This window comes from Medicago sativa, chromosome 3 (genome assembly GCF_051527215.1).
Source record: "Medicago sativa cultivar Bolivia chromosome 3, Bolivia_mono, whole genome shotgun sequence".
Classification (NCBI taxonomy): Eukaryota; Viridiplantae; Streptophyta; class Magnoliopsida; order Fabales; family Fabaceae; genus Medicago; species Medicago sativa.
In genome coordinates this window covers 10271171-10285083 of record NC_140751.1, presented here as the reverse complement: position 1 = coordinate 10285083, position 13913 = coordinate 10271171, and the positions used below count along the sequence as shown (strand labels likewise).

The 13913-nt window shown below is 36.5% G+C and overlaps 1 protein-coding gene across 2 annotated transcripts; it reads right to left on the bottom strand.

Moving 5' to 3' along the window:
• Positions 1-354: 354 nt before the first annotated feature.
• On the bottom strand, positions 355-13298 carry KEG (protein kinase KEG). 2 transcript variants are annotated; one of them, XM_085750762.1, is made up of 17 exons: positions 12618-13298; positions 12031-12420; positions 10483-10845; positions 10156-10386; positions 9053-9175; positions 8629-8965; positions 8387-8544; positions 7069-7226; positions 6344-6465; positions 6127-6261; positions 4968-5092; positions 4671-4775; positions 4326-4565; positions 2947-3283; positions 2675-2863; positions 2246-2551; positions 355-2011 (listed from the first exon to the last, which is right to left on the bottom strand). In XM_085750762.1, the coding sequence occupies exons 1-17, from the start codon at positions 12968-12970 to the stop codon at positions 797-799; spliced, it is 4887 nt and encodes a 1628-aa protein (XP_085606888.1). In that variant the 5' UTR covers positions 12971-13298; the 3' UTR covers positions 355-796. The 2 variants fall into 2 exon arrangements, with proteins under 2 accessions (XP_085606888.1, XP_085606889.1); XM_085750763.1 differs by having other exon boundaries at positions 12031-12414.
• Between the last annotated feature and the right edge of the window lie 615 nt (positions 13299-13913).

Here is a 13913-nt window from a genome sequence, read left to right as displayed (position 1 = left end):
TTATACATAGCATCTTCACCGAAATAAACAAATCAAATTAAAGATTAATCAAAATATATTTCTGAATATATTTCTGATCAGGATCCCGAGTTTGAATCCCCTAAAATACTAGAGGGACCATTTCAAAGAGAAAGACAAAAACAATTTAATGTTAAAATAAATACAAAGATATGCTTTTCTTCTCTCTCCAAAATGGACCCTTGAGGGGATCCAAACTCGGATTACATAGTTATCGTTTTTCAATGGATTGATCTCTGACTTCAGAGTAACTCAATGGAGACAATAGGGATTAGTAAAATGCTAATGTTGTATAATTGAATCAATTCAATTCATGAACTATGCATAACTGCACAATGAGCAAGTAAAAAAAAATGCATTTAAGTTGGCGACCAAGTACAAGTACGATTTGTACAACAAGATTAAATAATAAACATATATAAATATACACCTCAAAATCTGGAACTCCAAACTTATATATGTGAGTATATAATAATGAATATAAATGGTCCAATCGCCAATAGTTCACCTTAAATCTCTATACCTCAGTCAGTAAGCCAATCTTCCTTTCTCCATAACTTTAATCCATTCACTCTGTTCATTAACATCAATAAATTTGGCCAAACTACATTCCAACATTGATAGGAGTTACATAGTTCAGAGCACATATGGTAACAGGTCACATAAAGATTTCGATTTCTTGCACAAGATCAGACCCAGAAAAGCAATAGGCCAAAGATCTGAATGAGAAAATCAAGTTATGATGATACAAGCTTCCATGTTCCTATAAAATTTTACATCAGTTCTCATCAAGAGCAATATCAGCAGGGTCTCCTATCCAAGGTCTCCCTTCCCTCCATCGAAACCTTATTCTTAGTTTACCATTTGCATCTACTCCTACAACATGCCCCCTGCTGGTGTGCGTCTCCATCCCCCATCCCCACCGCGGTGATACAAGTCCATCTCTGATCCTTACTTTGTCCCCCACTTTATATGGTCTAACCCGTTCCATTTCACTTGCCTTACAAAGCCATAATCTCTCTACAAAACAGAATGACACCCATAAATTATCATCTTCCACCCGATGCACCACCCCGATGCTTGAATGACTCACTTCCCCCCAATGGTGGGTTGGAGTGGAAACTGATGCTCTAACCCTTACCCAGTCTCCAATACATAGCTCCTTCTCTTCTACCACCTCCACTTCTGATGGGTCTAACATCCATGTTCTTGAACCTGCTGGAGTGTATATCCGAAGTTTTCCATCAGCATCAATTGCTTGTATAGTACCAATACTAGCATGGGTGTGCCCTGACCACCCAAACCTAGGCTGTTTTACATATTGTTTAACTCTAACCTTCTGTCCCACAAAGAGTTTGTCAACTCTTTCAAGATGGGAACTTGGTCCCACCCATTTTTCCTGTTCCCCACAAAAGCCAACAAAAGTGCTTCTGTCAGTTTCACCTCCTTCATAACCTATTCCTTGAACGACACCGACACTACCTGGTCCAATTGATTTCCAATTATTTACGTTTTCTTTCAGCCTCACCCACTCTCCCACTTCAAAGATTTGTTCTGCCTGCAGATCTGAAGGATCGCCTTTCCACAGTCCCGACAAACCAAAGAATGCAACCCTGACTTCTCCATCCGCATGAATACTGGTTATAATACCTTGAGATTCAGGCTGAGCCCCGCCCCAACCAAACCTGGGTTCAGCCAAACCAGGTCGGAACCTAACATACTGCCCGACTTTAAAGCTAGGAACCTTTTCAACATCTGTATAATGAGTGATCCACTTCCCTTTACGGAAACAGCAAGCCAACTCCAAATATCCAGAATCCTGTACACTATGCACAACAGCTAAACTCTCTCTCCCAACACTATTCCAGTCATAACTTGGTCTATTTCCCAGGCTTGGTTTAGAGCGTACCCAATCTCCAACCTCAAATCCTGGAAGTCGTTCTGCATCTCCAGGAGAAACTTTCCACAAGCTCTGCCTACCAGTGACCCTCGCCTACAAACAAAAAACATTTAAAACACATTCGCTGATGTAACCTCAAGATGAAATCAAATCAAATAACTAATTAGCATTTGCAAAACTTTGATTTTAGCCATATAAAGTGGCAAAATTCCCCCACATATATGCTATTACCTAGGCAATGTTTATATGGCTTTATAAGATTTAATACTAATCTGGGTTTATTACTATTTAGGTCCTGTTTCGTAGTAGTTATGGAACTGTACTTACATTGAGGGCACCATCCATGTCAATTCGCACTATTTTTCCAACAGTTGCTGGTGATTCATTTGACCACCCAAGCCGTGGCTGATTAACGGATTGCATCACACGAATTTCTTGTCCCACCTCAAAAGGAGGAACTTTCTCCACATCAGTGACCGAGCAAGAAAAAGGCTTACTTCTGAAGCAAAAGGCAACACCCATATCACCATCCTCTTCCAAGCTATGAATTACACCAATACTGTTTCTTCTAATATCCTCCCATCCATATTTTGGAGAAGATACCGAAGCTTTCACTTTGACCCAATCTCCAACCTGATTTCAGATATATTAACAATTTAAATACAGGAAAACAATAATAAGGCATTACACAGTAAGTACAAGGTAACAAACTTAAAATGGAAGCAAATGATCAACATCAACCAAAAGAATTGTCACCTTAAAATCTTCCACCTTCTCCATATCAGATGGATCAGCTTGCCATGGTATGGGTCGATTTGGTATTTCTATTATTAAGAGACCATCATTCTCAATCTCACTTATTCTTCCAACACTGTGATGTGTCTCACCACCCCAAGCATATCTAGGTTCTGCGACAGACCGCTTCACACATACCCTATCACCAATCTGTAAGACAAATACAAATCATGTAACAAAAACAGGACAAAAATATTATGCCAGAGAATTAAAATAATCTACATTCCTCTTACCCTAAAAGGAGGAACATGCTCAATCTCCTCTGGTTCACAATGCCATGGATTTTGAACATAGCTCAACTCGACTAACAAACTACTGTCAGGTCGGATACAGTATACAATGCCAATGGTTCCTGGTACCACATTTCCTAATCCATGCTTTGAAGTTGTAAGGGTTGGACGAACACGAACCCAATCTCCAACCTTGAACTCCTCAACCCGTTCCATCTCTGCTGGGTCAGCTTTCCATCCTCTGGATGCTCCAGGAAATCCAACACGGAGGATTCCATCCTCTGGGTCAACACATAATACTGTCCCAATGCTGTCACGTGACTGCCCACGCCAACCAAACCTAAAAGAAACAATGATCATCGAAGTTAAAGGCAAATGGGTGAAAGCACACAAGGCCCAATAAACAAAATTTAACAGACCAGATATAAGTAGGCGGCCTGTATATAGCTTCTTCTGTTCATTTTTAGTTGTAACTAAAGATTTTTTTACACATACCAATAAAATCAATAAATTATGTTACTTTTGATAGAACTCTTTTTCGATAATATCATTAACTATTTATCATGCCACTCCACCTATTTATCTCACTGCAACTTAAGGATATAGTTGGCAACAATAGCTAATATTGCATTGAACTTTGGAAACAAACAACAATAGTCATCTCTGGCATGTCCATCCCTTTAGAGTTAGCTTCAGCTTGAGTGCAAGTTTGAACATATTTACGAATAATATCTTAGACAGAGAGAGTGATTCATATCATAATATATGAGGATAATTTGCATTATTTTAGCGACACATGATTGGTCTCATTTTTAGGGATCTTGTAAGGAACCTTGTCTTATTCTTAGAAATTTTATCTGATCTTTAGTAAGTTACTTGCTCCCTTGATTAAGATCAGAAGTCTAGTACTTGACCTTTTTGTTTTGCATATATAGGGGTTAGGTTTTTTTTGTCTTCCATCGTATCAATCGAATCGAATGTCTAATACTATGCCAAGTGGAGAGTCTCAAATTTTTTCCTCGCTAAACCCTATAACTTCAACCGTCATTAAGATGTATATGGAAGCTATAGTGGTTTAATTTCTCTTCTCCCTCTTATTTTATCTTCACTCTACATTTTTTCCTGTTTCACAAATTGGAATTTGGAAAAGTTTAACTTTTTATCCCGTGTTTTTCTCAGGAAAAAATGGCATGATAACCAGAAGAGTTGTTACTAAAAGGAACAGAAACTCCTCCACATTACACAGGATCTATGCAATCTGTATGTAACTAGTGTTTAAAAAAGATAAAAGGAACCCACCACCCACCACTGCAGGCGTTTAACTTAAAAAAGCCATTACATTGCATTCATAAATAAGTGTTGCAGTTATGCAAACATCATACCTAGGTTCGCTTACATCTCCTTTCAGTTGTACATGCTGTCCCCTATCCAACGGTATGAGTTTTACAATTTCACTTGTCAGAACACGAACCTCGCCCGAACAAAATGAAACGATGAGTTCATCATTATCTCTGCCTGGCACACTTTGCACAAAGCCAACACTATTTGGTTTAGCACCTTGCCACCCATGTTTTGGTTCTGTGACTGTTCTTTTAAACTTCACCCAATCTAATACGTCAAATCTACATATAGCAATAAGTAAACAAATTTTAATGCATATTTGCTGCATATGGAAAATTATAAATATCATATCCAGTAAAAAAATCCATAAAATGTTTTTCACCCACGTTATAGGAGATAAATGAACTCCTCTATTCACGAGTGCCTCCATCAAATCTTCGGATAACCACTCTCGGGGTAAACCTTCTAAGATGTCTCGTAGTGTCTTGCCTCTATCACAAAACAAATCTATCAGTCACGGTAATGATTTGGAATTCAATGTGTCTAATATGCTGATGTAGACGAACAATTAACAGCTAAACACAATATTTGTTGAGAATAATTATTCAGAAGTTTAAAGAGACTAAAAAATAATTGAAATTTAATGAAAATGCAGTGTCTTGAGCTGTGAGCTTGTGACTTACCTGTGGTTTCTGACTTCGATATCAGCATCAGGATTCAATAGCATCACAACAAGCCAGTCCAGATTTTCACGTATCATTTTTGCTGTTTCAGCTGCTATATGGAAAGCATTATCACCATCATCATCCTGCACAAAAATTACATTAGAATCATAACTAACAAAGATGTAATTGTAAGCTTCCTTCCGAAAGATAGGGAAAATATCAACTTTCAATTATTTCCACTAAGTAAACAAAATTCAAAGTAAAAATAAGTTGCCTATACTAATATTGGATCATGCACAAATGAAAGTGCAAAGGTTCAAATACATGGTTAATACAAGGAGCACGACAAATAAAAAAAAAAAAAAAATACATTTCACTGTCATGGCAGCAAGCACATAATCCCAAATATATCAATCACAATTCACTCCAGAATTCAATTCAGTCATTTTAATTAATAGAAAAATCTCGATGTTCATTTTATGTCTTCTCCAGCATACTTGCTAAGCTTAAATAGCAATCATGTTCTCTAGACGTGATAACCCTCCAACCGCCTTTAACAGTTTAGTTTATCAAAGATTAAAATTAAATTACTCGAGAATGGCTACAGCAAATACTGATCTCAGAAACAAACAAGTCATACCGTATAATGAAGATCTGGTGAAGTAAACAGATACAACTTTGTTTATGGAATGAGAAAACAGGGTAAATAAGACCTCATGAGCAATGACCAAAGAACCATCCACAATAATGCTACCAGATCAAACTTTAACATTATTAATTATTCGAATTTGGGTTACGCCTAACTCAAACACAAAAGCTTGCTCGGGGCCGAGTAATGCCTAAGTCTTATAAGAACTACTTTGACCATATCTCTACTCTCAAGTCAATATGGGATCTCAACACACCTCGTCACACACATAGCATGGCATCTAAAGTATGGATAAATGTGGATCGATAATAACAGATCTAAGATATACTTCGATACCATATTAAAATTTCAACTAGGCCCAACTCAACTGTAAAAGCTAGCTCAAGGGACTAGATTTGTCCAAACCCTATAAAAACTATTTTGGCCATATCTACAAGTAATGTGGGATCTTAACATTAATTATAGCTTTAGTTATAATTATAATTATATATGTGATCGAATGGGGGAAATGAGAACTTGTAATAAAACCTGCAAATTATAATCCGCCCCAGCATCTAGAAGCAGCCCAACACATGTCTTTGCACCCCTAGCTAAGGCCAAGTGAAGAGGTATACTATTGTGCACATTTCGAATGTTCACATCAACACCAGCAGCAAGAATAACCTACTCAGAGCAAGCAAAACATATTAGCGCATTCAAAATATTTATGGATACATTGTCATTTTAAACAAGGTGATCCACAAACCTGAACCAAGTCCACGTCATTTGTCATAGCAGCCGTATGCAAAGCTGTCCTCCCATTCTGTGAATCTTGAGCAGATGGATCAGCTCCTGCTGTAAGCAATATCTGCACCAAGTCTCTCCCCTCTATATATGGCATGAACAAAAAAGAAAAGATGATTAAACTATTTTGTAAAGAGAAGAAATAGCAAAAACAACTTTAAGAATATCCATGCATTAACTCTTAAATTTGAAGTGACTTTTGAAGGCAAACATGGGGATTCAACTGAACATTATTGAGTTATCACACCTAAGGGCATTACTTCAATTATGATCAAAATGAGCATAGCAATTAAACAATCTAACATCGTGATGATACTTTGCTTCCACTCAAACCCAGATGAATAACATTGCTTCATGCTTGAGTTTTCTTCCTTTATTTCCTTATTAAACTTTGCTCACAGTTTTTCTTGCACTGGAGGATTCCTTACCCTTCAAAAGTTGTTTCTCGCCTTTCTATCTGAATCCTTGAAATTGACATGTAGTCAATCTTCAAGGATTACTGGAAAAATTTTGGATATCTTTTTCTTGAAACATCATCCTAGTGATTAAAATACAGCTAACATTACAGCTTTAAAATGGATGCAATATAACAACCAGGCGACCAAATATTGTAGTAAATAAATAAATAGCTCAATAAAAAAATAGCCAATCCTCAAAATCACAATCAAGCAATGATGATTTGCATACCACTTTCATGGTCTTTCTTAGAAGCGGCTGCCATGCACAAGGCAGTGCCAATAGGGCTTGGTATGTCAATTGCTTCAGCAATCTCATCAGCAGTTGCAACTTCCACCCATCTCTTCACAACAGAAACATTCCATGTTACTACGCACAAGTGCAGCGGTCTACAACAACATAGAAAAACTGTATGATGATTTGCACATATGCGATAATTAATAATAACAACAGAACATTATCTCACTGTGTGGGTTCAATTATGAACAAAATGACACAGAAGGATATTCTTATCTACTACTGTCCAATGTATTAACTGCACAACAATATCATCTTAGACTTGGAACGTAAAATTCCAAAGAAAGCAATGCGATTCTCGAATTCTGGGTATGCTTAAATTATCAGATTAAGTTTGAATTGGATCTTTGGAAGAATAATAGTAACAGATCCACTAGTATATTACTTCATTTTTTTTTGTATACAAATTATTTCTTAGTAGAATTCATAATTATTTTCCTAAGAATTAAGAAACAGAATTCCTTACTAAAAATGATAAAAACATTTTATGTCATATCCTTTGCTACTCAAGAACCTAGAATAGGTTGTTGCAATAGGTTCAAATAGGAATAACAGGCTTTCCCTCCAGCAAACAATAGCATAGCGTAGAAATATTAAATTGTACAGTAAAAGCAAAAAAGCTATCATCTTCAATGCCTAACCTAACAATAATCCCTAACTCTATCATCAGAAAAGTAAAATCTTATTCCTAGGATACATGCATAAAAGCCCGAGATCTGTAAAGACCAAGAGAATATATAAATAACTATTCAAAAATCTTACAACATATGACTGGAAATTTTGCAGCAAAATATAAAAGGAAAACACAGTGATGATGAAAAACTAACTAGAATAACTAGCTTCACTTATGTAGTATAATGATACTCAGCTTCAATCATTATTGAAACCAGAAATGCAGATTCAATGTAAAATTGATTTACAGAAATATATCATCCTGTTACCATCCTTAAATGTTTTCAATGATACAAGAGGATAAGAAATAATTAAAGTAATTCATAGCACCTCCTCCAGTCAAGCTACATCTTTCAACATGAAGGTACTATGCTATGAGTGAAAAAAACATGCAGCGAACCAGAACACTATAGATGCGAAACTTCAAGTTGATGACAAATACACTTTCGAAAATCTGTTTTTCCTCAGTCTAATATATAATATGTTAACAAATATCCCAATAGTTAATAAAGTTTATATACCTCTACACTGACTACTATACAAATTCTAAAATATAGAAAATCGAAAAGTCGTTACTCACGTCAAATTTTTTGAATTCGAGATGGCCATTGATCTACAGCCTCCATTTTCCACTATCACAAGAGCACAGTCTGTGAACTTCTTGGCAATTGCCCTATGAAGTACAGATTCACCTTCGTCATCCACCGCATTGGGATCAGCTCCAGCTAAAAGTAACTCCTGTTATTTGTCCCCAAATAATTTAGGTGAATATAGCATCAATGAAGAAAAGGAATCATTAAGTAAAATTTAGTGAAAACGCACTCGCATACAATCTGGCTGACCATGATAGGCACACACGTGAGCTACTGATGGGCCCAAGCCATCTCTTAACCGTGACCTCACATTAGCATTTCTTTTGATAAGGCTACACACACATTCATGGGACCCAGCTGCTAAAGCAAAAACAAGAGGAGGATCCCCGTCTTTGTCCAATACATCAACATTTGCCTCTGGATAATCCAGAATTGTCTCGACCAGTTCTGCACTGCCACGTCTACAAGCCAAGTGGAGAGCTGTTTGCCCATCAGCATTTTGAGCTTCCAATAGAGAAGATATGAAGTTGCTTTCATTTTCGGATGCAGCCTTGGCCAGAAAGTCTCTGTACAGTAAATACAAAGAGAACAAATGTAATGACAAACAAAAATTTAGTACAAGCTAGCTCAAGCCATAAAAATCCAGCACCAACCTAACGCCAGTGACATCCCCTTCAGACACAAGTCGATGGAGACGATTTGGGTCCTGAGGAATTTCTAATTCAGGTACTGGGGAAGCCTCTGTCACATTTGATACAGAGCCCTTAACAAGGTCACTGCATAAAAAAGAAATATTTAACATTTTATAAGATAATCGCTGTTCATTTAACATAAAGGAAGCTCTTGGAATTGAAAGAACTTATTTGAGTTTATCTTATGACATAAGCACATATATAATGTTTGAGAGAACCTATCAAAAGAGAGTATGACATTCCCACAAGTTGTTTTATCATATAATTTTATTATATAAATATATAATAACAAATTACTAAAAAGATTAATACAAAAAAGAAAATATATGAAGAAATCCCCCCCCCCCCCCCCCCCCCCCCCCCCACACCCACACACACGGACATATTTGATAGCCTCTCCTATAAAAAAACTGGAAGTCCCAATTCCATTTGGAATTTCATCAATTACTTGTCTATCAAAAAATTAATTGAATTTAGCTACCTTTCTTCCACTCGCAATTATAGATACTTGAAAAAAAGCATCTATATAACCACAATTATATGACCAATCATATATAACATTATTATTTTATCAGCAATAATTTTTTTAGGAACACTTTTTGGAAATAAATTAAATAATTTCAAATTTTGTAAAGATGAAAAAACTGGTTTATAGAAAAAAGACGCTATAAATATTCCTAAAATGTTGCATTTATATATATATAAGCTTAAGAGAAGCTAACCCTTTCTCCTCTTCATTCCCATCCATCAACAAATTCTAATTTTACGGTAAAAACAAAAGTTGAAAACGCAAATAGATTTTTGATTCGCATATACAAATGGAAATAAACTCTTGAACTGTGCATGTACGAAATAAGCTCTCATATGATAAGCACTAATTGAATAAATACTTAATTTAGTAGTTTATACAAACGTTCCTTGAATAAGAAAACTCTGCATTGAGCACATTCAAAATCAAGCTCACATTTCCATACTAAATCAGAAACACCATAACTGCTCAATCAGATATTATAAAAACCAACCTTGAAGATGAAGTCATGGTTATAATAACTTAACAAACTTACTTATCAGGGCTTGCAGGAGGACTGCGTGGTATTTCTTGCAAATGACGGAGAAATATTGCCAGCATTGCATTGAAGGTAGGTCTTTTAGATGGTTTGAATTGTAAGCATTCTCCAATCATCTTCCACAATTCCCTTGGAATTCCACCACCAACCACACTAGCATATTGTGGAGGCTGTTTCTTTGCCTTGACAACTTGTCGATAGATTTCCTCTGCACTTAAACCAGCCCAACTGCACAAGCATAGTTTTTCCCTAAGGAATTTGAAAAAGAAGATCGAAGAAAATAAGGAAAAAAGCTAGAGTAAATAATGAGTTTTCTCCACGTACGGAATGGCACCCGTGCACATCTCGACCAATGTACAACCAAAACTCCAGGCATCTGATTCGGGAGATATACCTATTCCATCATCCCAGAACAAATTTAATGACTTCTTCACAGGCTCCCAGGCCTCTGGTGCTGTATAATGTGGGCTGAGCATTATACATTCCATACAGGAATGGATCTTTGCGGAGTCGCACTCAGGTCTAGCCTTCCAACAGGAAGGCTTCTTCAGAATTGTAGCAAGTCCATAATCAGAAACCACAGCATGACCATTTGCATCAAGAATTAGATTGGAAGGCTTTAAACTCATGCAGACAACACCTGCAGCGTGAAGTTCAACAACCCCTCGTGCAATGTCTGCCCCATATCTACATTTGCCAAATTACAATGTTACTATTATGGCTGTAAAGGCCAATAGAAATGCTATACGGAATAACTCATATACAACCAAAACAATTATTAAGCTGCCTATATAGCATGGATAAGAAATCAGGCAATTAAATTAACACTAATGCAGATCGTCACAAAAAAAAATTAAACAAAATGTACTGCTATTAATAATAATTGATTGATAATTACCTTTGTATCCATTAATCATTTTTATAATACCACTTTACCTGTGTATGGCCGGTTTAATTTAACTTCATCAGATTTCGTGTCAAAAGTCTTCGTATCTTTTAGCATAACTCTTAAATCAAAGGACAAATAATTCTGACTAAATCTTCTCTAAACGATTCCATTCAAATATTTCTAGAGCAACATAAAAACAAGAGACTGGAGTAAAATATAAATATTTTAGACACCAAATAAACCATTCAGATTTAATAAAGCCACCAAGATAGAGTTTCCTTTCCAAAATTTGATTAGTATTCATCCAAAACCTAACAACATTGTGATGTATCCTACTTATACCAGTCAAATCACTACAATACTCATCATGGTTTCAAATCATATGTCACATCAGTTAATAAAACGCGGTCTCATTTCATGTAATCCTATTGAGTTTTTAACAACCACATAATCAATTCGACATTCATAATTTTCATGATATAAGGATCAATTAGCACCATTAATAATTGCAACCTCAACATGCAACCAGTGTTGTTAAATAGTAGCTACAACGGCGCTATAGCACGCGTAGCGGAATTTGATCAAATCGCTATTGTTCAAGAATACGCTATTTGGTATAAAATATTGTGAAATAGCAGCTACGGTGGCGCTATAGCACTGGTGCATACCGAAATTGGAACAAACCGCTATTTTCCACAATCTGCAATTGACAACACAACGTGCAACACAGTAGAAACGAGAAACTAAATTGAAAACCATGATTGCATTACTAATCCAACACAATAATCACCCACTATGCTACTTAGCATTTGTCAATCACGGGTCACAGAAAATAGCCGTTAGTACAAATTCCACTACTATACCGGCTACTAACGGCTACTCAATACCTAGTCAAATCAATTTCTTCCAATGACATTAATCAAATCAACAACAACATGAACAGAAAAAAGCTAAATCAAGATAAAATCAAAATTTCAAAAAACCTTAAGACTTGTTCCAAAGTGAGTCTTCCTTCATTCCTTAGCATCTCCGATTGAACCGATCCAAAACACTTATCCATCACAAGACACAAACTCTCATCAACCTTCATAGCACCATGAAAAGTACAAACATTCCTACACCACATCGAAGTCCTACGCAAATCCTCCAATTTCCCCAACATCCAATCCAAATCCATTCCCTCATTCAATACCACCTTTTTCACCGCCACTTGATGCTTACACCTTCCACCTCCAATCACCGCCGACCACATCTCCACTCCAGCTCTCCTCCCTTCCCCAATCCTCCTCACCAATTTCAAATCCTGATGCACTCCAACCTCAATCACCGGCGCACATCCTCCCGAACTAGACGCCTGCGATCCACGGCTGTTCCTACACATAATTGAGCAAATAATAACTCTAATTACAACCTCTTTTTTAAAATAAAAATTAATTTTATATTTTAAAAAATTTCAAGTATAAAGTCTATTTTAAAAATTATATAAAATGAATTTCTCAAGTATCAAAAATTATAATACGTATGTATAGGTAAATGAATAGATATATGATTATTATTGTTTAATACATACTTGCGGCAATTTAGTTTCTGATCGTCACCGTCGTCAACCTCGCTGTCATCTCTATCCTCATCATCATCGGTGAAATCACAATCACCGCCGGCGCCGCCTCCGGCTGCGGCGGCGGAATCGGCGGCGGAGAGGATTAACGAAAGAACAGCGTAGTTTTTGCGGAGAGCTTGAACTGAGTTACCGACGGTGGACACGTGGCGGCAACGAGGACAGGTGAGATTAGCGTCGGAGGAAGATGAGAACATTCTAGAAAGACACTCTTTGCAGAAGCCATGACCGCATTGAAGAAGAAGAGGAACTCGTTCTTCTTCGTTGTACCGCGTTTGGCACACCGAACAACAAGGGATTTTCATTTCTGCTTACTCTTTCTCTCTCTATCGTGCTTTTCGCTTCTATTTATTGTGATTTTGAGGTGAAAAGAAAAGCGCGTTTGAGTTTGATCGGAAATTGAGGTGAAAGGATCTTAGTTTAAAAGGAAATGGAAGATTTGAAGGGTGTGAATAGCAGATCTCTATGGGTTAAGTAAAGGGAAAGGAGTATGAAGTTTGTAGGGTGAGTTTTAAGAGTGATCAATTAGGCTAATGATGAAGGAAAGGCTAATGATGAAGGAAATCTAGAGAGAGAAAGGAGTTTAGGTAGAGAGAGAGAGAGAGAGGAAGAAGAGGTTGTGATTTGTGAAAACTGGGGTTTTTGGTATTCATTTTTGTTTTTCTGACAAATGGATTTGGCCTAGGTCGGTAGGAAAAAATGGAAGGAATTTGGGTTGGGTTGGGTTTGCTTGGACTTTGAACTTTGAAGCCCTCAAAACACTTGCATGCTTGATAGAGAAGTGGAAAACAACTTGATGAGTTTTTTTTATTCTAAGTTTATATGATATCGTTATACCGCAAAAGGATTTAGTGTGTGTTTGGACGAGCAATGTGGATATGACTGTTACAGAGAATTTATAGTTCTTATGTCGTGGTTTTTAGAAGTTATAATGTGTAGTTTTTGATTCAATAATAAGATAAGTATCTTGTCTGGGGAGGAGTAAGTTTGTAAGAATGAAACTCAAAGGAATTGATGGTGGTATGGGTCGAATTTTCAACGTGTTTGGAGATCTACTGATAATTTAAGTTCTGCAGATACTTGCACAATATCTTCTATTTATAGATTTGCACGTGTGTTTATACAGTTAGATAGCTTTTTCGAATAGAAGAAGTTTGACTTCTCGCGAAGATATCTTTGTCTATTGAATTGTGAATACAAAGATAATATAATCATTTCTGATTCGGCTAAATATGGATATATGATATA

Bases quoted from the DNA above. Each gene is read 5' to 3' on its own strand.
- KEG (XM_085750762.1), bottom strand. From the start codon at position 12,970: ATGAAAATCCCTTGTTGTTCGGTGTGCCAAACGCGGTACAACGAAGAA. The intron at 12,421-12,617 runs GTATGTATTAAA...AATTATGTGTAG, and splicing joins CAGAAACTAAATTGCCGCAA to GAACAGCCGTGGATCGCAGG. The intron at 3,284-4,325 runs GTATGATGTTTG...TGTTTCTTTTAG, and splicing joins GGAGATGTAAGCGAACCTAG to GTTTGGTTGGCGTGGGCAGT.